The following is a 27,862-nucleotide window of genomic DNA, read 5'->3' on the forward strand; positions in this document are numbered from 1 at the left end:
GACATATGTAGCTGTATGGTAAATGATTAATTGTAAGTAGGGACATAATATAATTGTTTTTTTTTTCATTACAGCAATGGGTGCTCTACAACAAGTACGTTTTTCTGTATTATTGAACATTGTGCATCCACTTTTGCAGTTTTTGGGCATATATAAATTCTGGTTCTGTGATGTGATTATAAATATTTGTATTGAGCGTATATAAGAACAATGAGATACCAACATTTACAATAAATAACCGTTATCTTTTTTTATAATCCTTGGGTAGAAATGTACCTATGGCACATATCCAAACTGGAGGTGGTTGTTATTGTACCTCACCATAAATGTTTCAAGAACAGAAACTATTTCATACGTCATTTTAGTTCATGCAATCATCTCCAGCAGCTGTATGTAGTTTGGAAGGGAATGGGAAGCAACTGTTGGTATGATGCCTTCACTGTGGTCTTCTTTATTTCCTTGCCATCGACCTTAAAACTGTAAGTTTTGTTTTCAGAATAAAAATAACTGTTATCAAATGTGAAAGAACTCGCAGAGTTGTACATGGTGCTGCTTTACAAATAGCATGACAAGAACCAGAGAAGAGAGGAAGAACTGTATTGGTTAAAAAAAGATCACAGAGCTCAATATTAGGATCAGAAAATAAAAATTAAAAGACACGATTTCAGAATAAAAATATATTAATCCATATATATTTGTTTATTTTATTTTCATTTCATTAATCAGGGAACTGAAATAATTAACAAAACTAATCAAAATATCCACGGGTGTGCTGCGTGTCTATAGTGTCCAACGGGCACAATATTTCGGCGATCATACATGTCGCCATCATCAGGTGAACTGACGGACTGAGCTCCTGGCTCTCCTTTTGTGACTTCCTCACTGTGAGGAGGTTCGAGTGGAAGTTTGTGGCCTGTTGGCCTTTACTCCCCTGGGAATCTTGTGGAGTCTTCTGTCTGTACTGGTGGTTGGATCTATACTGGCAAGGAGTGTCGATGTCCTATTTCTTGAGTTTGTCGATATGACGATTTTTCTTCTTCTTCTTGCTTGTTGCTGAGGGCTCTCCCTCGGTTGGGATACTGGGCATGGTGTATCCTGCTTTTTCATACTCTCCGTTGACCAGAGCGAAGATGATGTAGCGCATTTGCCACTCTGTGAAGATAGGGAAGGAATTGATCAGATCGGAATCCTCCCTAGAAAGACCAACAAGGCCTTCTGGATATTCAATTGGTTGGTGTGGGGGTGGAGGTTTAGAATGGTTAGGTGGGACGAAAGGATAAGGGTTGTCGTGGTGGGGGTATGTACCATCGCGAAGCGAGTCAGCGATCTTCTTCGTCACAGCGCTTGCGCTGTACATGTCTGGAAACGGCAGAAATGGGACTTCTTCCCACTCCTCTTCTTGCGCTGCTGCTTCGGTGTCCTTCTTGTGCTGTGTCGCCTCCCCTTCGGCAGGCTCGTCTGTCTGCGTGGCCACCGTCGCGAACTCCTTCTCACGTGGAGGAGTCGTCTGGGTGGCGGTGTCCTCTGTTGTGGCGGAGACTTCTTTGGCTGAGCGAAGCTCCTGCGTCAGCACAGCAATCTGACGCCGAGCCTCGCCCAGTTCCGCCAGCATGGCCGCCCTCTCTTCCGCCATGGCGGTTTTGAAGGCGGACATGGCTTCTTGTACGGCGTCGTTGAGGCGCCTGGTGACGACGTCTTCCGTACAAGTGACCACCTCTTCGTGTGTGGTGGTCACTTGCTTCTGCGTCTTCTTCTCCGGCCCGCGCCAGTTTCTTCTGTAGGCGCAGGAACGGGCGTTGGCCGCATGTGCGCCGCCGCAGTTGGCGCAAGTGCAGGGGGCGTCCTTCTGCTTCTTGCAGTCGCGTGTGTCGTGTGCTTGCGCACACTTCAAGCACGCAACTGCGCCGCTGCAGTGCTTGGCGACGTGGCCAAGCACTGAACGGCCCTACCTTGAAGGGAAGTACTCCTGTTAATTGGATGGATGCAATTGGGAGAAGCTTTATTAAATCCAAACGAGAGCTCACAGAAGTGACACTGGTGCACAACACTGAACTGACCATGGAAGTTGGCCACATGGAGTGGCCCCTCAGTTTGAGGCGCCATGTCACGGATTGCATGGTCCCTCCCACCAGAGGTTCAAGTCCTCTCTTGGGCATGGTTGTGTGTGTTGTTCTTAGCATAAGTTAGTTTAAGTAGTGTGTAAGTCTAGGGACTGATGACCTCAGCAGTTTGGTCCCTTACGAATTCACATACATTTGAACCATGTATGTGGACGCTAGCCAGACAGCCAGTGCTTCAACAATGCATTGGTGGCAGCTGGCAGCCACTCAGTTTCTTCAAGCGGAAGCTTTCAGAGTCACAGTGCACCGAGAGTGCTTATGATCATAAGTTGCTTGCTGTGTTTGTGGCAGTAAGATACTTCCTCTTGTCGCTAGAAGCTCGTCCCTTCCTAATTTTCACTGACAACAAGCCCTTAACTCATGTGTTTCGGAACAATAATACCAAGTGTACACCACCCCAACTCTGGGAGTTGGAGTATGTGTTGCAGTTCCCCATGGACATCCATCATATTTCCAGAATCGCCAGCATCACTGCTGACTGCTTGTCCTGTGCTTGTGCCATTATCTCTCCTCATGTGAACTTCGAGGACATTGCCCAAGAACAGGACAATGGTGAACAACTGGACAGCCTCTGCACGACATCTCCAGTGGCCTACAGCTCAAGCTAGTGCCCGTTCCTGGGTCTGCCCATAAAATTTTAGGCAACATTTCAACAGGCAATGACGTGCACATACCACCAGCTATCATTGCACTGTCAAATGTGTTGCAGCCCCCCTTCGCTTTGCCCAGCCAGCTGGCACAGCTGCCCATTCTGCACTCACCACAAGCACGCAGGCCACCCCTACCTCAGCTGCCAGCAGACTACATCACATGCTCTGGCTACTGCATCTGCTTCAGATACCTGTGCTGTGTCATAACAACCTCCCAGTCATCACATGCTGTAGACACCCATCTCCAGTGAGCTGTGTCATCAGCGCATCATCTCCAGTCGAGCTCTGGAAACCATCTCCCATGTAACTGGCTGCTTGTTCGTCACAGATCCTGGACTCGTGTTCACGTCCCTGTGCCTCCGCCCTGTCGAGTGTTGATGCCAGATTAACTTCTGCATTGGATTTCTGTGTCCTTTCCCGTCGAGCTCCAGACATCTCCCTCCTTGCCACTGGGCTTGTCTGTCACAGTTCGGGAACCATGTTCATGCGACCAAATCTTACTCGTGCGAATACAGACATTTTGCATGATCTCAGTACCTCTGCTGTGCCAAAGCATCAAGTCTGGACTGAATTCCATTCTGTGCTTCTGCGACCAAGTACGTCTGTGAACTTTGAACAGAGAAACTTGTGAATGCTTTATGTCATTACCTTTTATTATAAGCATTTTTTTTGGAGATGACATCTTTTCATACAACTCACAGCCAGGGCTGTTCCTGCCACTACTGTCACCAGCCTGATGCGTGAGAACAGGTCGACCATGCACCCGCCCGCTGTCATCATGCACCACCACCATTACCGTTGATCACCCTGTCTCCACTGCGCTCATAATGACGTCACAACGAAGCACATTAAACCCAAACATCCGTCACACAAGTTGAATGCCTGCACTTTCTTGCAGCTTCCGAGCTCTGCTCTCCAAACGTGCCACAAAAATGCATGAATTATCCAGAGCCGCTCACGGCCGGCAGAAGTTAGCTTCATCTGATACTCGTTGGTATGCATGTCTGCTGATAGGCAAAATGGTGGGAATGTGTGGCGCGCACAGACACGGGGCAGAAAAGAAACAATGGCAGTACGAATTGAGCCGCAGTACAATACAGAGACGTTTTTCGAGAGTCTGTAACTTCAACTTCACAGATCTCATGGGTCGAGCTTAATATAATTTCCCACAGGCGCATACAGAAGTTTGTTTTCGGCTCTCTGTTTGTTTCCGCATTCGCTTTGTCACAAAATACACACCACCCCACTATCACGAAAAAAAGGCTCATTTCATTGCAGACACATGTCCACTGCTCTCATGTGCACACGCAACTGGATGACACACTCGTCACCAAGGAATGTACACCCTCCGGGATCTGTGTTCGAGTGGAACTGTTATGCAAAGACAGTTATTGCAACTGGCAGTTGATGGATATTACAAGCTGATTTCATTTTTGTCACTTGTTCTTTGACTCATTTGACAGAATAAATACATTTTCAGTAAGTGCACTTATCAATTTTCTTTAACACGCCGTCACCATAGTCTATGTCCTGAACAAGGTGCGTGGGTGCGACTGTGAAGTGAGCTCACTGCATGACTGATATGTAAGCAGCGACACTCACAGGTTCGCCATTCAGCACTGCTAAATAAAACGAAACAGTCCTTCCACCATGGAAGGAATTTAAACACATGTCAGATAAATAAGATTATTTTGGCAGGAATAGTCATTTTAATGTGTCTAATTTACATAAATAACACAACGGAATTAGCAAAGTACTGAAATCAAATGCCTGTTACTACAAATAAACAGTATTATTTTAGAAAACAGAGAAATAGTATCACCTATCAGTCATATGCTTCAGTATCTCATGTACAAGAGTGAAAAGACGAAGATGGCTTCCTTTGATAAGCGAAATTTGGATATAAATTGGGAATCCGCGTCGTCTCATTTTCTTTTCCTGCCTCATTCTCATGAACGCTTCATCCAAAATCCAGCGATCGCTGTCTGCGACTGCATGTGTCACTATTCCTGCCATCTTGGAAACTTATTCCCCGGTCAAGTTTGTTAACCAGCCAGAAATCGCCTGTTAAGTTATCCCAAGTGTATTCTCCGGTCACGCGGTATTCTGGGTTCGTACAATGCATTTCTCACGCTATGCCGAGTATAGAGCTGAACCAGTAACTAAAAGAAGATTGTACAACCGGCCCTAATGAGGCATACACAATGATTGCGCATTCGCAAACAGCATTTCTGAAATGAACATAGTCTCGTTAGCTACCTTTGTATGCTTGAAAGTAAGTAGGTATTAATAACCAGAACGAGTCACATTATTTCTAAGGATCATTAATTTACGGTAGTAAGTATACGAGAAGCGAGCTCGTGCTACGGGACACGGGACAATGGATGCCTCACCGCGCTCAGATTCGATACCAAAATCGAGGTCGATCGACATCCTAGCGATACACTCGATCAAGGATCCATGGAGCTCGGAAAAAAAAATAGAAAAAAATAAACAACCTCGACGATAGAAACTACTAAACTAGGCATGAATACGTCGTCGTGAGGTGATGGAGAAGTGTCACTGCTATCAATCTAGCATGTGCCGAATGCTCGTTCCAGAGATATTTCTACTTGTTGGTTGTATGTAATGTATGTCTGTGGCTGGGTGAAACTAAAAATCAGTGATATATGCAACAACTGTTCAGTGCGTTGCGTCGTTTGTTGTGTGGAGGGTGTTGCAACAAAGCACAAGCATTTTTGTATTCTGAGATGGCCAGTTTGAGAATTAATGGCCAGTTGTCTGAAGATCATACCGCATTTTTCATGTGTGATGTACAGGAAAAATTTAGAGGTGTCATTGCATATTACGACGCGGTTATCAGCGTGGCTGATAAAATGGTAATGTGATCTTATCTTGTCTGTGATTGTCAGGTATTAAATTTTAGTTTGTTAAACTTAAAATGGAGATTGCTTGAAACTGTAGGTGTGATTGTTAAACCCACGAAGAGAAAACATGTAGTCTGTAGTCACTGATAAAATGTGAAGATTGTGAAGTACGGTACCCTCTACATCGGACTTCACAGTTGCTTGCAGAGTATGGATACAGATATTTGTGATTACGAAAAAACCGGTGTAGACTTCATAATTTTGTTTACACTACTGAAAGCCGTGACCCATTGACTCAGAATTCATACGGTACTGAAAAATTACCGTCGCAGACATTGAATGATTTTATAGCAGATGTTTAAAAGGCACCTAGAAATTCTTGCAGCGAATTCATAGATCTGAGCGGTAAGATTAGCCATGTTACGCACGCTCGAAGCGGTAGGATCCGCTGATATATTCGTATATTGTGGATACCCTTACTATAATAGTACCAATGGTATTCACTCTTTTATTCATCTCTAGACAATTTCCTTTTTGTCGATGTAATCAGGCCACACTGAATTTCAGTTACACCTATTGATATATGTAAATCAACACAGGCATATCACCATTCAGTCGAAAGTATTATAAACAGTGTCTGTGGTGTCTTCACAGTTGTCATCAAATTCCTTCCACTTGACCACAGATAACTTCAGGATCATGACCATGCTGTGATACCTCTGTTACATCTCTGTGTTTTTCACTCTTCCTTTATTCATAAATCATCTGCACAGTTTCAGATTTTGTGTTATGCCTGACTTTTATTTAGTTTAGTAGGGAAGATGTATAATATTTTCTCAGGTTGGCACTTTGTAAGAAAACACCCAGCCATATGCCTTGAAATGTTGTCCATCTTTGTTTAGGTATTATTGCTATGTTAACACCACATTTAAGATAAAGACTATACAAACAACCTAGGCTTTGTTTGTCTGAGAATGAATGTGTATGAAAGCAAGGGAGGCTGGAAGAGGGCAAGTTGCCTTTTAACCAAAATTACATGCTGTCAGTGTTTCTTTAATGTAATTTAATGGCAGGTATCATGGTCTCTTTCAGTGGATGTTTGGAAGTTATCCATTTATCAAATGTCATTGACTGTTTTTGACATGTTTAAGGTTTTAAAGCCTCAATGTAGTTCTGAGAAACATCTTTCAATTGCTTGATATTTTAATACCTCTTAGTACACTGTGGTTAGTCTATTACTGATTTTACTGCAACTATGACATATACTATGTAATCAAAAGTATCCGGACACCCCAAAAACATAAGTTTTTCGTATTAGCTGCATTGTACTGCCACCTACTGTCAGGTACTCCAAATTAGCGATCTCAGTAGTCATTAGACATCATGAGAGAGCAGAATGGGACACTCCATGGAACTCACGGGTGATTGGGTGTCACTTGTGTCGTACGTCGGTATGCAAGATTTCCACACTCCTAAGCATCCCGAGGTCCACTGTTTCCGATGTGATAGTGAAATGGAAACGTGAAGGGATACGTACAGCACAAAAATGTACAGGCCGACCTCATCTGTTGACTAACAGAGACTGCCAACAGTTGAAGAGGGTCATAATGTGTAACAGGCAGACATTTATTCAGATCATCACACAGGAATTCCAAACTGCATAAGGGTCCACTGCAAGTACTATGACAGGTAGGCAGGAGGTGAGAAAACTTGGATTTCATGGTCAAGCAGCTGCTCATAATCCACACATCACGCCGGTAAATGCCAAACGACACCTCGTTTCGTGTAAGGAGTGTAAACATTGGATGACTGAACAGTGGAAAAATGTTGTGTGGAGTGATGAATCACAGTACACAATGTGGCGATCCGATGGCAGGGTGTGGGTATGGTGAATGCCCGTTGAATGTCATCTGCCAGAGTTGTGTAGTGCCAACAGTAAAATTTTAAGCTGGTGTTGTTATGGCGTGGTCGTGTTTTTCATGGAGGGGGTACTATCACAGCACAGGCCTACATTGTTGTTTTAAGCACCTTCTTGCTTCCCACTGTTGAAGAGCAATTCGGGGATGGCGATTGCATCTTTCAACATGATCAAGCACCATGTTCATAATACATGGCCTCTGGTGGAGTGGTTACATGAGAATAACATCCCTGTAATGTACTGGCCTGCACAGAGTCGTGACCTGAATCCTGTAGAACACCTTTGGAATGTTTTGGAACGTCGAGTTCGTGCCAGGCCTCACCAACCAACATCAATACCTCTCCTCAGTGCTGCTCTCCATGAAGAATGGGCTGCCATTCCCCAAGAAACTTTCCTGCACCTGATTGAACATATGCCTGCGAGAGTGGAAGCTGTCATCAAGGCTAAGGGTGGGCCAACACCATATTGAATTCCAGCGTTACTGATGGAGGGTGCCACCAACTTGTAAGTCATTTTCAGCCAGGTGCCTGGATACATTTGATCACATAGTGTATGTAGATTATGTAAGTTAATGTTTTTGTACCATTGCATTTCTTTTTGATAGGTGAAAACAGCAAAAATATTGAATATACCTTTGATAGTGACTGAGCAGTACCCAAAGGGCTTGGGACGCACTGTATCTGAGCTAGATATCAGCCATGCATATCTTGTGGAAGAAAAAACGAAATTCAGTATGATAACTCCAGTAGTTACTCAAGCTATGCAGGAAATTTGCAAAGGAGCTGTGAAAGCTATTGTACTTTTTGGCGTGGAGGTAATTTCATCATATTTTATTTAATGCGATTTTAGATGATAGTGTGCTCCTTTCCTGTTCATGAATATATGATATTTATTTGTTTAAAATCAGAACTTTATCATGTTTTTGTACACATTTTATATACAGAATACACACTTACCTCCATCTTTTTCGAATCCATACAAGGCTTCACTCAAAACAAATATCTTTTAGTAATCACTTTGTAACATTTAAGTTTGTATTTCCATAAATAAATTCAGCATAATGAGCCAGAGAGCTTTGCATTCAGAAAGATGTGATGTACAGGTAATTTTGGAGACCTTCCATCTAGCTTTTAAAACAATTTCAATGTGATAGCAAAGTTTTAGTATGGATCAATGGATGACCAAAATTGCTACAGGTGTAAAGAACCCAAAGACCACCTTTCCTTCTGCTAATTCTTTGAAATAAGAGCACTCGGATGCTTAGTATTGAACACTCTATATGTAAGGTGTGTGAGAAAAGTAATGAGACTGACAGCACTGTGAGTGAGTTGGCAGTGCTGTACTGTGTGTGTAGACCGGCATGTTCATCCCTTCAGATGCTCAGTCCGAGTTTCGGCTCCATAAAGCCATCACACCATTTTTGAGAGCGACATCAGTGAAGTTGTGTTTTTGTTGTGTATTACAAAAATGGAACAGTGGAATTTAGAGCAATGTCATGCCATCAAGTTGTGTGCTAAACTCACAGAATTGCGAGTGTGACCTTTGAAATGTTGAAATATTCATATGGGGAATATTCCTTGTCAAAAGCACAAGTTTTTTGCAGGCACAAGTCAGCTTTAGAAGGCCGAGAACACAATGAAGATAAACCTCACTCAGGGAGACCGTCAGCTTCAAATATGTCAAACGTGTGCTCTTGTGAGATCAGACCAACATTTAACAATGATAATGGGTGACCTGTTAAACGTAAACACTTTCACAGTACATCATATTTTGACTGAAGCTTTGGACATGCAGACAAGTGGATGCTGCATTATGACAACACCCCATGTTACCCAGCCACTTCCATCGTGGAATTTTTAACCTCAAAAGGCATTCCTGTTGTCCCCCTGATTCCCCCACCCCCCTCAAAAAAATAAAATAAAATAACCTGCTCTGAATCAGTGTCTTGTTTTCTTTTCCTGGAATTGAAAAATATCTTAAAAGTACCTCATTTTGGGGCTCTGGAAAACATTCAAAAGAATGTGACTGACGTTAAAAGCCCTACTAGCTGAAGCCTCTCAGCACTGCTACCACGACTGAGAACGACAACTCTGCCAGTATGTAGCTGCCAAAGAACACAACTCGCACATAAATTAAAGTCGCCTCCTCATGCCCGTCTGTACGTGCAGACCAATCTCAGGAACTGACTAATGGATGCACTGATTCATGAGGAAAGTTGTTATATGTAATTTATAAATATTTCATACACATTGTCTGAGCTATGATGAGCTATAGTTTCATTGTGAAAGCAATGCCATTGCCAACTAGCGAGCAGCTGCCATAATTCAAGAGAGGAGCAGTTACTTGAGAGTTTTGAAAGTGTGACACAATTTCAATTTGGTGTAGTGGTCTAAAGGTAAAATGTCTGGTTGGAAACTGGAAGGCTGGCTCACTTTTTTTCACTCTCTCTTTTAACCTAGCATTAACCTCTCAAATCATGTGGAGATTCGCCAAAAACTAAGTGTATCTTGGATTCCATGTTACACTTTAGTTCCCCTTTTCCGGGCTGGATAACTGGTTAGGGACAAGCAAGTCATCTAAGTGTCATCCTGTTGATTGCAACTGTACCAGAACAATTGCAAAGCAAAAATAACATGCAAGTCCAAGACCTGTGGTTTTCAACTCTTTATGCACAAAATAAACCCCAGCATGGGATGCAGTTTTACTTTGTTTGTATAAAGTAAGTTATACAGCAGAGCGGTATATGACTTCAACATTCAGCTTTCTCCTTTCCTTGAGTCGAACATATGAAGGTTGGAACTTAAATATAGGAAACTATTCATTCACAACCGATACAAAAGAGTTACATGTTTGCACCTGTTATTGTCCTTCAAAGTAGTCACCAGTGCTGTGTACAACCCGTTACCAGCGATGTGGAAGGCATAGTATACCTTTAGCAGAGCCTGTTCCGTTGATGGTGTCAATGGAGCAGTCTAAAGTTATGGTGAGTCTCGTGTATGATGGTGATGGTGTTATCCTAGCGCATTACGTTCCTCCACAGCAGACCGTCAATGCACAGTATTATTGTTCGTTTTTGGAGCATCACCTGCGACCCGCTGTGCTAAAGAAGCGGCGACACTTTCTGCGCAATGCTCTGTTTGGTCGATGGGACTGGGAAGTACTGCACCATCCATCATACTCCCCAGACTTAAGTCCTTGTGACTTTGATTTTATTCTGAAGATGAAGGAACCACTTTGTGGCATTCGCTTCAGAACTGTTCCAGAGATTCGATACGCAGTAGACCGCTCCATTCACACCATCAACAGAACAGGCTCTGCTAATGGTATACTACGCCTTCCACAGCACTGGCAACGGGCTCTGCACCACGCTGGTGACTACTTTGAAGGACAGTAACAGGTGCAAACATGTAACTCTTTTGTATCGGTTGTGAATAAATAGTTGCCACTATTTGAGTTCCAACCCTCATGCATGCAAACATGATTCTCTGCATAGTGGGGTGGAATATATTATATGATTGGACACATTCAAATTATGTGGAATACTGATAAATGAATCTTTGCTATTGACACATTTTGAAATATGTTGACAATTTCAGCCAGCCAGTTTCTGCTTCCCTCACATTAGCAACTACAATTTGCGTTCTTAATTCACTGCAAATATTTTGAACAATGGGCAGTCATTTACCCAACTTTTAAGTGTTCTAATAAATGTGACCAATAATGAAAAGAGGACCACCTCATCATGTGATGTGAGATTTGAAATAATCAGATATTTTTAACCAATAGTTTCCCTGCAACCATTTGAGAACAGTTGCATAGCAAAAAATAATGTGAATCCAAAACATATGGAGTCTTTATTTTTTTATGCTTCAAGTAAAATATTTTCTGAAAAAACTACTGCAGCATTTTTGTTTTATTCACATCCAGTATGTTCCTTCAGTAGACAACTCGCCTTTCAGCTTTCTGCTTTCCTTGAATCAAACCTAGAAGTGGATACGATTTTTTGCCTGGCATGGCGAAGAAGTTGGCTATAAAGAATCTAGGAAAAAGAAATGCGCCAATGAGTCTCAATAATGCTTCACAGTCTGTATTATGCTTCACAAGAGGAATGCTTTAACATGAACTGAACATGTAGATCATGTTTACTTTCTTCTTTTATTTGTGCCATGTCAACCACCCTCCAATACATTCTGAACACACACACAATTCTCATACAATATTTGAATAGGTTGTAAACATATTATTTCCGACATGATGTACTCCCATCACTGCCATGAGATGTCACCCCAAATGTCAATTCAATAAGGAACACATAACATTCATGCCTTGAGACAACTTTATTGACATGCGCTCTTACAAGGCTTAAGCTATATGAAAGGGATGATATTTGCTTACTTAATATTGTTCTCTGAATTTTATTCATGGCCCCCAAACAAAGTATGCTGCGCCATTCAAGTCATCTGGTTGTGCGAAGCCGGGCTGCATTGTTAGTATTGTAATAATTACCAGTATGACCAGTAAACCAGTTCATTATCATGCTATATTTTGAGACTATAAGATGTGAGGCAGACATTTTTAGACTGAATGAATCCTGTAAAATTCCTTGACAGATTGCACACATATAAAAATGTCTGAAATGTAATGCTTTTTGATTATTATGCAAAAGTTAAACATCTGTATTAAAAAAATAAGAATCACTTTAAAAATTATTGAAGCTATGCTGCTTTTACTGTAAGCTTTTTCTTTAGAGGTCCAGTTGATGATATAAAATCCCTCAGTATATTTCTCTGCTCTGTTGCTACATGGCTTGCAGCTTCCCTGTGCATAACAGACACAAGGCTTCTATTCCATAAAAATATCACTCATGTATGTCAAATGTATTCCCCTCTTCATACAACATAATGTGCCTGATGTTGTTGTGCATGTGTCTATGAAAAAGGGAACATACTGTGAGTATATGGAGCCAGAGAAACGACTGCAATTTGGTGACACCTAGTCCCCACCACTCAGCTAACAGAAACATCACTCACATTGTTATTGTTATTATAATATAATGTCTCACTTGAATAGCTGTGTATGAATTCTTGAAGTCTTTGTCAGCAAGACACCATTGCTGTTAATTATACACAGTGCACCAAATGAGGAAGTTTGGGGCCCTTTCTCACCAGTTTTTGAATGTATTCAACCCTAGTTTAAGGTAATACATGATGATGTCTAATGGTTGATGACACATGGATACAATAATCCTATAATAAGAGTATGGAATGTTCAAACCAGTGGATTTTCCTCCAAAGAAGGGGAAAGCTGTTCTATCTAATGGAAAGTAGGAGTGATAGCTTTTGGAATTTATAAGGTTTGCTAATTATATGGTATCTGGTACACAGAGAAAAATCAGTGTTCAATGTAGTGATTTTGAATTAATAAATTTTGTAAGAAATTGATTGTAGAATGATCACGTAGTCGTAGAACAGGATTTCTTCTACCAGAACACTACACATCCACAGTTGCTTATAACCCTACCACTACTACTGTAATTTAGTATGGTTTTGCCTAAATAATAGAAAACGCTGTCTCTATGTTTCCACGTTTAACCCTCTTACTAAATTTAGTTTAGTTTCCAAATAAAGTACATTATGGGAGGATTGTCCTCTTAATAGGAAAAGCTAATCAATAGAGTTACCATTTTTACAGGATTTGACTGTGTGTTGTGTCGAATAGATAAGTAAATCAGACTATTCACTTCTTTTCCTAATGTCTTACCTAGCAGTTAGAAAGAAACACAGTATAAATAGTATTATATTTAAGCTAGGACAACGCAGTTCCAAGTTCATTTAGTGGTTTAAAATATATGCTAATGGTAGCCAGCCTATCCTGGCAATGAAACAGTGAAGTATTGGAAAAGCACGAGTATGAATTTTGCCTACTTTCTTACTACTGCTTAAGTTGCTTCTTCAAATAAATATTACTCCACATAAACAATGTTGATGCAGAAACTGGAATTATTTGACTACTACACCCGTATACATTATGTTTTTAAAAGAGAAAAAGCCCAGTAGATAACTTCAAGGCAGCTAAAAAAGATTTGGCCAGGGGGGACCTTTAGAAAAGCAGTTTGCAGAACCAACAAACTTAAATACTAAAATACTTAGATACTAAAGCACATGCATTTTATACTGAACATTTCACTCCTGGGAAACCTCTTTTGTTCTGGAATTTACTTTTAAAAGCTATTACTCTGTTAACTAACTCTGTATAGTCAATTAACAGATTCTAGTTATTTTGATTCACTCTGAATTTTACATAAGCAAACTTTTGCTTTAACACTTGCAATAGTTAAGAAAACTTTTAAAACAAGATAGTTTGACTTTATTTCTCTGTAATGTACTAAAGCATGGACATATATTACTCTAACTAAAATTTTCATTATACCTTTCAGTGAAACAACTAAGACAACTTTTGTGTAACTGTTGCTCAAGATGAAAATATTTGTGAACTCTTTAACTTTATGATGCAAAATTACATTTAAATTCACTCTACTCAATTTACACTCTTCCACTACTGAGGCGTAATTTCATTACAACAGGACTGAGTCCCTCACACATATATCTCATTATTTACACGTAAACAATGTAAATGAATATTTGTGAACTCTTTAACTTTATGATGCAAAATTACATTTAAATTCACTCTACTCAATTTGCACTCTTCCACTACTGAGGCGTAATTTCATTACAACAGAACTGAGTCCCTCACACATATATCTCATTATTTACACGTAAACAATGTAAACTTTATAAGTCTGTAAAACAGGGTACTTGGATTAATCAAACACCAGGAAGGAAGCCTATACAGGTGTGTGATTAGGATGAAATAACAGGGTGAACCATTTTCTTTAAAGTTCAAGAATGATTGTTCACTAATAAAACACAGTTTAAATTAATGGTTCAAAAAAAAAAAAAAAAAATACACTACCCACAGTACAGCCTGAAAGTATCTTACTGTATGGGCTCAATTTCTCTTCTTGGCATCGTTCAATTTTACCTACAGAAAACTATGCCATAAGCCATTTGCAGTCTTCATCCAATGCATTTTTGTGCAAACTTGCAGACAAAGCTTCTCCTGTTCCACAAGGGTGTTGCCTCAATCACTGCTGTCTACAGACTGTGTGACTTACTCCCTACACTTGCTCTAGGTAGTGTGCCAATTCACCCTTGCACCTTTTCCACTCCCCATTTTCGTTTCAAACAAAAGCACACTGGCTTTTACACAACACCTATTTCTTAAATTGTTCCTAAGCATTTCCTAAAATTGTCAAATTTACATCAACATGAACACCGAGCGAGGTGGCGCAGTGGTTAGACACTGGACTCGCATTCGGGAGGACGACGGTTCAATCCCGCGTCCGGCCATCCTAATTTAGGTTTTCCGTGATTTCCCTAAATTGCTCCAGGCAAATGCCGGGATGGTTCCTTTGAAAGGGCACGGCCAACTTCCTTCCCCATCCTTCCCTAATCCGATGAGACCGATGACCTCGCTGTCTGGTCTCCTTCCCCAAAACAACCCAACCCAACATCAACATGACCAGTGTATACTTACAAATATTTTTAAATACAAAATGTCATCAGAAAATTATTTAACATAATAAACAATTTACATAGTATTTTACGTACATTACTCACATACTATACAAAGAACTTCAACCTCCAGTATAGCACACTGACTTTACATATACAGAAAATATAGTACCAATATGCGAAAATTTTAAAGCAAAAAATTATAAAAATTTAGATGAACCATAAAAAATAGTGTTATATGCTGTGGCGTGACAGAAAAAAAATGTTTTGCAGGGTTAAGGGGAGTACGTACGTCCTATTCCCACAGTGTTAAATTTGCAATATTGATGACCCATTATCTCAGAACCTGTGACAGATAGAGATCTGAATATATAGTATCACTCCTTTTCTGATTACTGAACCAGAACCGAAATGTACAGAGAAATAATTAGCTAGTTATGATTTTTTAAAAATTTTGTTCAATGTTTTCTTTTAAAAGTCCACTTTTTCTTCTGCAAGTAAAAAACTGTTAGAGGTAGAGATGTTTTTTGAGGTTAAGTGGCTGCAGTATACTAACTGGTAACATAGTGTAAAATTAGAGATATGTATCTGTAATAGCCCTTGAGATAATGGGTCAAATAATTTTAAAAATGTCATTTCCGGCAAATCAAGTTCAAACATTTTATTTGATATTAACTTACACATGGAGGCATGCCAGCTTCTAGAAACAGCCAGACCCATAATCAGCATTATCTGGATCCTGTTCTTGACTATCCTGCAAACCTAGAAGCTTCCTTCTTTTCCTGCCTCTTGCTTCTTTAGTCATTTCCTCTGCTGCACGCTGGGCTTTCATGATCCTAAGTCGATCCATTCGCTGAAAGGCTTGCAGTGTGTTGGCACCTGGAGTGATACCAAGTTCCTCTAGTACCCCAATTCTTCCCTTTATACCATCATTAAATGTTATCACAGCATCACAAACACTCAAGCATAGAGTTTTCCTTCCTACAAAGACATTTTTTGGTGTGCGGGTCCAAATTACATTATTGAAAGACTCATTCGGGTTTTGTGTTCGACCATGGAGACATTTGGAAAGAATGTCAGGATGAGCTAATTCTCTATATATTGGTTTAATAGCTTCCATCACTGCAGATGGTATGCTATTTTTGTGCCTAAATTGTTCCTCGCTACCCGCTGCCTGAGCTTTGCGGTACTTGCACCATGAATCAGCACCAGGTGGACAAAGACCGTGTATAGGTGTATCATCAGTGGAAGATTTGTGGAAGAATGTAGCCCACACTGCTCGTTTCATCCCTTGTAGGTCATGTGTATTGTTTCTTATTGCCATTCCATAATAATGCTGGAGTTCATCAATGTTTTTGTCTGTGAGTCTTCCTTTACCGTTTAGAGTCTTTCCATCTGATAACTTCTCTTTTCCTTTTGTCTGCTTCAATTTTCGGAGACGTGTTCCCATCCATTTTTGAATGTGGCCCACACGTTCGATCTTAACAATCTGCTTATTACCATAAGGTTGGCTTTCCACTACTGATTTGTAAGCTTTTGAATCACCATCCCCCAAGTACTCAGTCTAACACACACCTCTCTCCTGTTGTGAACGTCTGAACATAGAAACAACTGCAGTAGCCGTCCGCCGCTCGTGGTCTCGCGGTAGCGTTCTCGCTTCCCGAGCACGGGGTCCCGGGTTCGATTCCCGGCGGGGTCAGGGATTTTCACCTGCCTCGAGATGACTGGGTGTTTGTGTTGTCCTCATCATTTCATCATCATCCAGGAAAGTGGCGAAATTGGACTGAGCAAAGATTGGGTAATTGTACAGGCGCTGATAACCGCGCAGTTGAGCGCCCCACAAACCAAACATCATCATCAACTGCAGTAGCCTCCATAGCTCCACTAGTTCCCTCATAATTCTTAGCACAATTTGTTTTATGGCTTTCACTTGTTTCATCAACTCATTTACACTGATGGCAGTATTTAGTTTGCACTTCAATGTCTAAAACTTTACCTGTGTCAACACTAGTGACAGTTGCAACTGCATTTTTTGATGTGTGACCTCTCTTCTTCCATGTGCCATCAACTGCCACAGACAAGTCTGTTGTGTTATTTAATTGTACTGCTTCTTTTGCAGCAGCTTTCATAGAAGCAACAGATTTGACACATTCACCAATTACTTCTGTGTACTTACTTGATCTGGTTGGTGGGTTTGACAAGTTCAGCATTGCACATAATACTTCAGCTGCAGTCAATCCTTTCCCAATGCACCTCATTCCATACAGGAATCTAACATTTCTCTCAAACAAGTTATTCTTGCACTTTTCAGAAGTCCAAAATGATGTTGAGAGCTTGCAAACTTCGCACTGAATATCATGTTTGTTAGCCAGTCCAGTCCTTGCAGATGAGTCCTCAGAGATGCTAATTTGCCCACCACAAACCTTACATGACACAGGATCTTGCAAAAATTGTCCTAACACACTCAAATCTAAAAGAACATAACCTAAACTATTTTAATCTTTGCCAATAAATAAATCCTCATGGTCTCCAAGTTTCCTCTTCGAAGCACTAGTAGGCATGTCCTTATCACGGGTCTGTGAAAAATCTATTTCAGGATCAACACTGGATTCAGATTTTGTGATATGCTGATTTCCATGGAAACGTCGCTTTTTAAAACAACCCTTTCTTTTCGTCATGTTGAAAAGAAGTATAAGAGCGTATAACAACACACCAAACCACTATGTTTTCAGTTCAAAACTTATGAAACATGACAACCACAAAGTAAATAAACAAAATGCATGTGCTATACCGCCATTTCTGTTTACACAGTGCATCCAACCTCTTAACACGAACATTAACATGATTTCAAGGAATAAATAGCTGAAAACCACAGCCTTCTAGATTGAATAGTTCAAGAGATAGAGATACTTAGGCAAGTCAGTGCAGAACGACCAGATAATTTTACACACACACTATTAACTTTGAAATGATAAAAACTACACTTCCAATGGAATTTTTTAACAAATAATGCATCAAATTATTCAGGAGAGATCAAATATTAATAAGAGATAATAATCCGAAAATGTCACTTTTTTACCAATTCCGCCATACGTACTCACCTTAAAGAGGTAATAGGTTTTAGACAATTACTCTGCTTTTATATGGATTGCCTGGTTTCGTAGCACCTTTGTCTTACTAATGTGACATTGTTAGTGCCCTTGGCAATTGGAGATATAAGGTAGGGCTTTGGTTTTATAATGGAAGGCATGTAATCATTGAAAGATGACTGAGAGAATGATGTGGGACATTGACATATGGTTAGAGCTAGGAAAGGATTGGTATTAGGAAAAAAGTAAAGCTGTTTTGAGCCTCATTGCTAGTTTGAGCATCAAAGTCTTTACTAGCTGTGCTCCTGTTTGGATGAGAAATGCCCTTGCCTTCCTCCAACCTCTGATCTGATTTATCCAGCCAGTTATATGTGGATGTACCTTTTACTGTGGACTTTAAATCATGGTACAACCTGACATTTTATACACTTACAAATTGTTACCAAAGGTGAAAGAATCAACAAATGTGAGAACAAACACTCCAAGTAACGATCCATGCCAATGTTATTGGGTACCTGTAAAAGGGAAGTGAGCCATGTGGTATCAAAAGGATGAAAGAGTGTGGGCAGATAGTAAATAATGCAGTATATGAAATAATCATCATCATCTTGGGATATGTGGCACACGTGACTGGTGTTGACAAGCAAATAGCATATTGGACCGAGACAGTCACACAGAGAGACTGCAAAGTTTACTCTGAGACAAGGATGATAAAAGGTTTGAAAATTAGAAAAGATATTCCCTGTGCAAAGGCAATAGAAGCTAAAAGGCCATGCAATGATCAAAAAGTAGTATTTTGTGTTGACTCTTATATGCTCTGTATGGGCTGGGAAAACTGTTTATTATAGGCAAGGACAGTCTTACAAAGTTCTACTGTTACACAACTGCTTTAATTTTCCTGACAGACCACAGGTGAAAGAAATGTTTTAGATCTCCTGGATACAAACACACATGATCTTCTTGAGAGTGGCACCAATGAGGGAGGGCAAACATAAACATAGTCAAAGCCTTGCAGACAAACAAAAATTACGCGAAGCAAAATGTAGTGTGAGGAGGGCTATGCGAGAGGCATTCAATGAATTCGAAAGTAAAGTTCTATGTACTGACTTGGCAGAAAATCCTACGAAATTTTGGTCTTATGTCAAAGCGGTAGGTGGATCAAAACAAAATATCTGGACATTCTGTGACCAAAATGATACTTAAACAGAGGATGGCAGACTAAAGGCCAAAATACTAAATGTCTTTTTCCAAAGCTGTTTCACAGAGGAAGACTGCACTGCAGTTCCTTCTCTAGATTCTCGCACAGATCACAAAATGGTAGATATCGATAAAGATGACAGGGGGATAGAAAAACAATTAAAATCACTCAAAAGAGGACAGGCCACTGGACCTGATGGGATACCAGTTCGATTTTACATTGAGTACACAAAGGAACTTGCCCCCTTCTTGCAGTGGTGTACCCTGGGGCCCCAGAAGAGCGTAGCGTTCCAAAAGATTGGAAAAGGGCACAGGTCATACCCATTTTCAAGAAGGGACGTCGAACAGATGTGCAGAACTATAGGCCTATATCTCTAACGTCGATCAGTTGTAGGGAATTTTGTAACACACATTATGTTCGAGTATAATGACTTTTCTGAAGACTAGAAATCTACTCTGTAGGAATCAACATGGGTTTCGAAAAAGACGATCGTGTGAAACCCAGATCGCGCTATTTGTCCACAACACTCAGAGGGCCATAGACACGGGTTCCCAAGTGGATGCCGTGTTTCTTGTATTCCACAAGGCATTCGATACAGTTCTCCCACAGTCGTTTAATGAACAAACTAAGAGCATATGGACTATCAGACCAATTGGGTGATTGGATTGAAGAGTTCCTAGGTAACAGAATGCAGCATGTCATTCTCCATGGAGAGAAGTCTTCCAAAGTAAGAGTTACTTTAGGTGTGCCGCAGGGGAGTGTTGTAGGACCATTGCTATTCACGATATACATAAATGACCTTGTGGATAACATCGGAAGTTCACTGAGGCTTTTTGCGGATGATGCTGTGGTATATTGAGAGGTTGTAACAATGGAAAATTGTACCGAAATGCAGGAGGATCTGCAATGAATCGGCGCATGGTGCAGGGAATGGCAATTGAATCTCAATGTAGACAAGTGTAATGTGCTGTGAATACATAGAAAGAAAGATCCTTTGTCATTTAGCTACAATATAGCAGGTCAGCAACTGGAAGCAGTTAATTCCATAAATTATCTGGGAGTAGGCATTAGGAGTGATTTAAAATGGAATGATCATATAAAGTTGATCGTCGGTAAAGCAGATGCCAGACTGAGATTCATTGGAAGAATCCTAAGGAAATGCAATCCGAAAACAAAGGAATTAGGTTACAGTACACTTGTTCGCCCACTGCTTGAATATTGCTCACCAGTGTGGGATCCGTACCAGATAGGATTGATAGAAGAGATAGAGAAGATCCAACGGAGAGCAGCGTGCCTTGTTACAGGATCATTTAGTAATTGCGAAAGCATTATGGAGATTATAGATAAACTCCAGTGGAAGACTCTGCAGGAGAGACGCTCAGTAGCTCGGTATGGACTTTTGTTGAAGTTTCGAGAACATACCTTCACCAAGGAGTCGAGCAGTATATTGCTCCCTCCTATGTATACCTCGCAAAGAGACCATGAGGATAAAATCAGAGAGATTAGAGCCCACACAGAGGCATACCAACAATCTTTCTTTCCACGAACAATACGAGACTGTAATAGAATGTAGAACTGATAGAGGTACTCAAAGTACCCTCTGCCACCCTCTGCCACACACCGTCAGGTGGCTTGCGGAGTATGGATGTAGATGAGTAACCTTAATGGTTTTACAAAGACTTAAGGTCAGAAAAGGTAGTGTTAGCCCCAATCTGGCTGCCCCACATCAGCTACTTGCCTGTCCATGCCAACCACTGCCTACAGCTGTCTGGGGGGCCACTCCAGCTTTAACAGCCTGGTTTAGCTAAATACATACTTGGTGATAATAGATGGCATCCACATTGTTTTTGTGGTAACATTTGGAGAATGAAACAGAGACTACTACAACTTTACTACTAAAGAGAATATAGAGAAAGTAATAGAGAAAACTTGGCGTCAGTTTGTGTGCCAATAAGAAAGGCTATGCATAAAGGCTACAGTAATTTCTACAGTCAGATGGTGAGAGATCTATCAGAAAATCCTAGTTCTGGTCACTCATAAAGTTGACAAATTAACCCAAACCTTCCATTGAACCTCTTGTGGATTGGTCTGGTGTTGAAACTGAAGACTTCTGTTCTGGAATAAGCTAACCAGTCATTGGAAAAACAAGTAAGACTGCTCAAAGCAAAGAAGGCACTAGTCACTGACAAAATTTGTATCAGACTTTTCATTGAATATATTGCAAAATTGGCCCTTTTCCTAGCTCATATGTATTAAAACATCATTGTGCAGTAAATAGTTGTGGGTGAGTGGACTGACTAGGGCTTCTGTATCTTATCACAGCTGGACCCAGTACAATATGTTGTGACACTTGTGAAAAGAATCAGAGGAAATACTCATTTAAAGTTTTAATTCAATATTGAAGACAGGACAGTTTTCCAACTTGTGGTGGGAGACAATTTTGGTTCCTCTCCTCAAACTAGAGAAAGACTGAATGCCTTAGTTGTTAAAGAAGTATCACCATCATAGGCTCATGAGTTGTGTAAGACCCTGGAGCTAATGTCAGCGATTGTTTGTTGTGGACACTAGTGATCAGGCAGCTTCTTAGCTGGTCTTTGTTTGATTTCAGTAGGTATCAATCCACTGTCAACAATCTGATCCAATTGAAGGTGGCTATAAAACAAGCATGTATATGAATAACTTTTTGATAAGCCAAAGACATACAACACTACATGGAGTGACACTGTTGTGAGACAGCTCCACCAATGGAGCACCTGGCTATATCCATGTGGTCCTTCCCATCCCATTCTTCTTGCAGGTGTAACGTTGGTGAAGTTTAGTCTGACATATGTGAACAGGAATATTTTAAGGGCAATCAACATGAGAGTCCAGTTCAGTGCTCATTATTTGTCTACAGCTCTACAGTTTTCTGTTTCTTCTCCAACCCTGCCTCAACAACTTGTCATTAGCAAGTTGGAGAAGTTGGAGCAGTTGGCTGCTGAGACAGCTTTTTATTTTATACAGATAAGAGTATGGGGGTTGGGGGTCTGAAAACACTCAATGCGAGATTATTAGCATCCTTGTGAAAACAGTGTGGATTAAATATTTGGAACACACACACACACACACACACACACACACACACACACACAGTGGATAAATTAAGAATGAAGGGAATAAAGGTGATTTGACCATTTCTGATAAATAGTACGTTATGTTTCTTGACTGTCCCATTTACCACCAAAATATCTAGACATGAACATATGTGTTCCATATATCTATCAAATGAAGAGGTTTCCACTGACCTCTTGATGTGGCCCTCCACACCTCCCCATTAGATGATGACTATACCGAGGACTACCTTCCCATCTGACTCCACTGGCTAAACTGTGGTAGTGCCCAGAAGGAATCCACCAAGGTGTGTGCTGAGGTAGATAAATTGACTTGACTGTGTTTTAACATGGACGAACATTATTAACCATGCTGTTTGGAGAAACTGTCACACCGTTTTCAGACCATCAAAAGAATCTTGTGTTTGGGTGAAGTAAGGATTGCTGCTTGGCATTTACAAACACAGATACATGTTTGTATGGAGTTTTGAATGCCAACCAATTGCTGTTTGTATTACTGACTTTCAGGTAGCAATAGTAAAGTGTTGCAGAATAGTTTAAGAGAACATAAAGAGAGTATGGGTTGCTAAACACCATAAACCATTCTACTCCATTGTAGATCATGAGAAGCATTCCAGGAAGGGTTCCATTTACTGTTATAATGAATAATGGCTGTCTAAAACTGATCAAAAGAGACATGCAGACTGTAGTGGAATATTTTACCATTTTTCAGTCACATTATGTAAGATACAAAACTTTGTGCAAATATTGCTTCTCCTGCAACATGACATCAGACTTCTTACTGATTGGATGTAACATGATAAAAGGATTCCGACAGGCTGTATCCCAGAGCAGACTCTTCAGTTAAATGACATTCTGTATAGTGGCTGTTGTTGCAGATTGTGAAGATTCAAGGAAGTCCTAGTTTTCACAACAAGGTTACATTATTGTTTAAAATGAATAGTGTTTTTTTACTGCTGTCAGTATTGTTTGGCACAGATATTAGGCTTCTTTGATTATCTCTTCAGTATGTTGAAATTTTCACAAGAATGAGTATAAATGCTGTTACTACATTATTTAGTAAGCTGAATGAATTTCGGAAGGAAAAAAAGGGAAATTAAGGAACTGAATAGAAAAATGAATCCTTAAGCTGTAGGAAAAAGCATTGTGGAATGTTAATGGGAAAAGGAAGGATGGGGCGGGGGGGTTGCATTTGTTTGATAAAGAAAGAGAATTATGTGGGAGAATGGTTAAGGTGCTCATAATGAGTGAGCTCTTAACTTTTGTGTTCTTATAATAAAATGACATAGAGATCAATATATTTCTCATTTTGGAATTGTAATCTCATTGGGAGCAAGCATGTTCTGATTATATATTATCTATTTTCTTATTGAAAGATGGATATCAGTGCCTATACGTTATGTAGAATGTATGTCTCTGTTCTGGTGTTTATGTATTGCCTGTAGATTAGGAGATGAAATTTAAGATTTCTCTCTGCCATAAAATAATCAGTGTAACTAAAATCAGAAGAGACTGTATTTATGTATGCATGCTTAGAACTTTTAAAGTTATTTTCAAAGAATTTTGTAAGTTTGGATTTCATGCCTTATAGAGTTGTAATAAATGGGAAAATTACTTATGAATGTTATATCAGGTCATATCCAAGCAAAAACTGCTACTGTATGCAAACAAGATAAAATGTAGAACAAACACATTGTGCCAGTGTTTCTTTTCCCTTACCTGTTATTAGAAAAATCTTGAGAAAAATTGCCTCTTTTGCAGAGTGCATTTCTTTATTGCATGTAAAAGGTTTTTTTTTGTATGTAACAGGCATTTGTGTAGGTGTTTTGTGTGACGTGTATTTAATTCTGATGAACTCATTGCCATTAACAGGGAGTAAAGAGGGGGAAAAATCTCTACAGGGAGTGAAAAGTAGCCACAATACACCGGTCTTGTGGAGCAACTGCTGGTTGTAGGTATGGCAACAGAAATCCCTGATAATATAAGTTGCGATTTTGTAGACTGAATCTGATATCATTGTAATGGGAGATGAGTAAGGAAGTCCATTGTTTCTGTTAGGTCCTGACAATTTAGCAGAGAAATATCAGTGGTGAGAAGACATAATAATAAATCACCGAAACAGCCTTGCATTTACTTTTTTCATTTAATGCATGGAAGGGTTCATGACAGATGCAGAATATTAGGTGAGTCAACTTGGAATTATTTATAATTTGTTCAGTCTGTGCTTGCTTACTCTAAACAGAAACTGGCTGAAAAATAGAGAAAATATTTATTATTATTATATTCTGTTGTTGAGTGTGTGCACCATGCTGCATGCTACAGCTTTCAGAGTGATAACAGTGATTAGTATTAATCCTCCTGGAAGCTGTCCCTTTGGCTCTTATCAGCTTAGTGGTGTCAGGATTTATTTCTACTAAAATGAAATTATCACATGCTACATTATTTTTTGTGGGAGAAGCCATTTACTTAAATCACAGTTTTCAACAGAAGGTACAACAGTTTTCCATGTAGGACATTAGAGAAGAAAATGCTTCAAAAGTAATAGAATGCATTTTCCTAGCTTTCCTTCATACAGCTGTGGATCATCAGTAGTATCTATCCTTTCAGACATGCATGTAAGTTTTTCTTGCTTATCATCAACAGTCACCACATACGTAATATTTGTAATTTATTGATTTCATTTATGTAAATGTGTTATTGTCTGCATCATCTCAGTTGTCATAATTTTTATAAACTGTATTTTCTGCCGTTAAGTTTATTTTGAAATTCTAGAAAAAACATCTTGTCGTTAAGTACTTCATTATTATACTTACATTAAATAAAAATTAGAGATTTGTCCAAGAAATGTTTAAAAAGATACCTTGTGTGACATACATGTCGTATTTAAGAAATGAAGTCATTTTTTGTTGTTCAATGTTATAGGCTCATGTTTGTGTGGAACAGACAGCAGCAGAGTTACTAGCCCATGGTATGCAGGTGCATGTTGTCGCTGACTGTACATCGTCACGGTCACAAGAAGATCGTTTCCTGGCTCTTCATGTAAGTAGCATCTATTAAAATGCTATTAAAATAGCATCATCTTTGCACTTTTCAAGTAAATACTTTATAAATACTGAAGTGTCATTTAGGAAATCTCCCTCCCCCCCTCCTCTCCCCCTCCCCCCTCCCCCCTCCTCCTCTTCATCCTCCTCCTCCCTCCCCCTCTCCTCCCCCCATTTGTGTGTGTGTGTGTGTGTGTGTGTGGGGGGGGGGGGTTGTTTTTGTTTGTTTGTTCTGAATTGTTTATAATCAACTACTTAGCTGTGACATAAGCAATTTAATAATCACCATTTTAATTTTTTTGAATGATAGAAAAACAGAAAAATGGTTTAGTTCTGAGCTGATGTCAATCTGAGTGTAAAAACAGCGTCTTGAATGATTTGACCCAGACACAAAAAGTCACTCATGTATTTTGAACTTGCCTGGTATTAGACTGCATTCTTTCCTGCCAAATGTGTTTTCTTAGATATATAGCTTAATGCAGATGAGAAACAACATAGTTTGATATGTGCATCATGTGTGGTACTTGAGCAACCTCTTTTTTTGACCAAACTGCACAGTCACCAAAATTTGAAAGAGAATGGAGTGGGGCAAAATAGTTGTTTACTAATCCTAATCTTTTGAAAAGAATTGTGAAGAATGAAGCAGTTGCCAAAGATGGACTGTGTGGAAACTTGTTTCACCACTGTGACCTTGAAATTTCCTGGCAGATTAAAACTGTGTGCCGGACCGAGAGTCGAACTCAGGACCTTTGCCTTTCACGGGCAAGTGCTCTACCAACTGAGCTACCCAAGCATGTCTCACGCCCCGTCCTCACAGCTTTACTTCTGCCAGTAGCTCGTCTGTGAGGACGGGGCGTGAATCGTGCTTGGGTAGCTCAGTTGGTAGAGCACTTGCCCGCGAAAGGCAAAGGTCCCGAGTTCGACTCTCGGTCCTGCACAAAGTTTTAATCTGCCAGGAAGTTTCATATCAGCACACACTCTGCTGCACAGTGAAAATCTTGTTCTACTGTGACCTTACAAGCATACAACAATACTGAATCTGCACACTCGTGGATCATTCTTACATGTCCGATCTGCCATTATACAGATTTTTTGTCTTCCTGAGATTGAAATAAATAATGTATGGGCATCGTTTTAAGTCTTAGCCTGTAACTGTATATACCTACTTCAAGAGTTGCTGAATGACTTAAGTTTGTTGATGGATGAATCTTTGCATACCACTTATATAAACACTATGGCTAAGCCATTTCTCTGCAAGATCCTTTCTCTCATGTTTTCTAGTCCAGCAAGGTATGCAGGACAGCTTCTATGAAATCTGGAAAGCAGGAGAGAGACAATGGCAGAAGTGAAGCTATGAGGTCAAGTCATGAGTCGTACCTGGATAGCTCAGTCAATAAGACAATGCCTATCAAAGGAAAAGCTCCGCACTCCATTTCTTGTATGGCTCATAATCTGAAACAATTAAAAAATGTGGGAGAAAAAACACAAACAAAATTACATTGATATAATGGTGGAAGTGAAGTTGTGAGGGTGGGTTGTGAGTCGTGCTTGGGTAGCTCAGTCAATATAGCACTTGCACGCAAAAGGTGAAGGTCCAGAGTTCGAGTCCCTGTCCAGCACACAGTTTTAATCTGCCAGGAAGTTTCAGTTACAGCATGTTGAGGTGATAGGTAGGACAAAATTTGTTGGAGTTGTTCAGAACCATAGAGATGAAACAGATTTTTATTTGAATATTTTTCTGGCCTTTTAGCAGTAGTCTCAGTTCGTGCAAGGTATTTCATGTTAAAAAGTACATAGTGCAGTAAATCCCAGTTTTACACTTTTCAAGAGACTTTAAAAATTTGTGAAAAATGCAGGAAAATGTAATATATGGGAAATAGCTTTTTAAGCAGAAGAAGTTACGTGTAGAATTCTCCTCCTCCACCCCCCCCCCCTCCCCTCCCTCCTGCATATTCTTAGTTTTTGTATGATATATTTACATAATAGGCATCAAAATATTTGCCAGGGACTCATTTACGATCTAATAAAGGTCATCTGAATTTTGTACTATGTTTAGCCACTGATGTGACATTTACCAACACTTTTGTATAAGAAATGCGACTAAAAATTATGTATTTTGGAGAAAGCAAACTCAGCACCCACCTTGCTGATTTATGTATTTGTGAAGTAAAGGTGCCGTATTTTTTGTAGACTGCAAATATAAATTTTGCAGTCTACAGAAAATGCAGTTCAGGTGTACACTGCATTAAAGAGCTCTCCTAAATGCATCATTTTTATTGTAACTTGTCCAGCAAA

At 40.0% G+C, this 27,862-nt stretch overlaps 1 protein-coding gene across 3 annotated transcripts in view; it reads left to right on the forward strand.

Annotated features, from left to right (window-relative positions):
* The first annotated feature begins 5,269 nt into the window (after positions 1 to 5,269).
* Positions 5,270 to 27,862, forward strand: part of LOC126184572 (isochorismatase domain-containing protein 1-like) — a 32,773-nt gene continuing 10,180 nt past the window's right edge. For all 3 annotated transcript variants that reach the window (XR_007536845.1, XM_049927003.1, XM_049927002.1), the window contains exons 1-3: positions 5,270 to 5,649; positions 8,160 to 8,369; positions 25,449 to 25,565. Coding sequence is in view for 2 of the 3 variants with exons in the window: in XM_049927003.1 (XP_049782960.1) it covers positions 5,440 to 5,649; positions 8,160 to 8,369; positions 25,449 to 25,565 (537 nt within the window). In the remaining variant the exon portion in view is untranslated. The remainder of the gene's footprint in view (positions 5,650 to 8,159; positions 8,370 to 25,448; positions 25,566 to 27,862) is intronic.

Source organism: Schistocerca cancellata, chromosome 4 (assembly GCF_023864275.1).
Source record: "Schistocerca cancellata isolate TAMUIC-IGC-003103 chromosome 4, iqSchCanc2.1, whole genome shotgun sequence".
Lineage (NCBI taxonomy): Eukaryota > Metazoa > Arthropoda > Insecta > Orthoptera > Acrididae > Schistocerca > Schistocerca cancellata.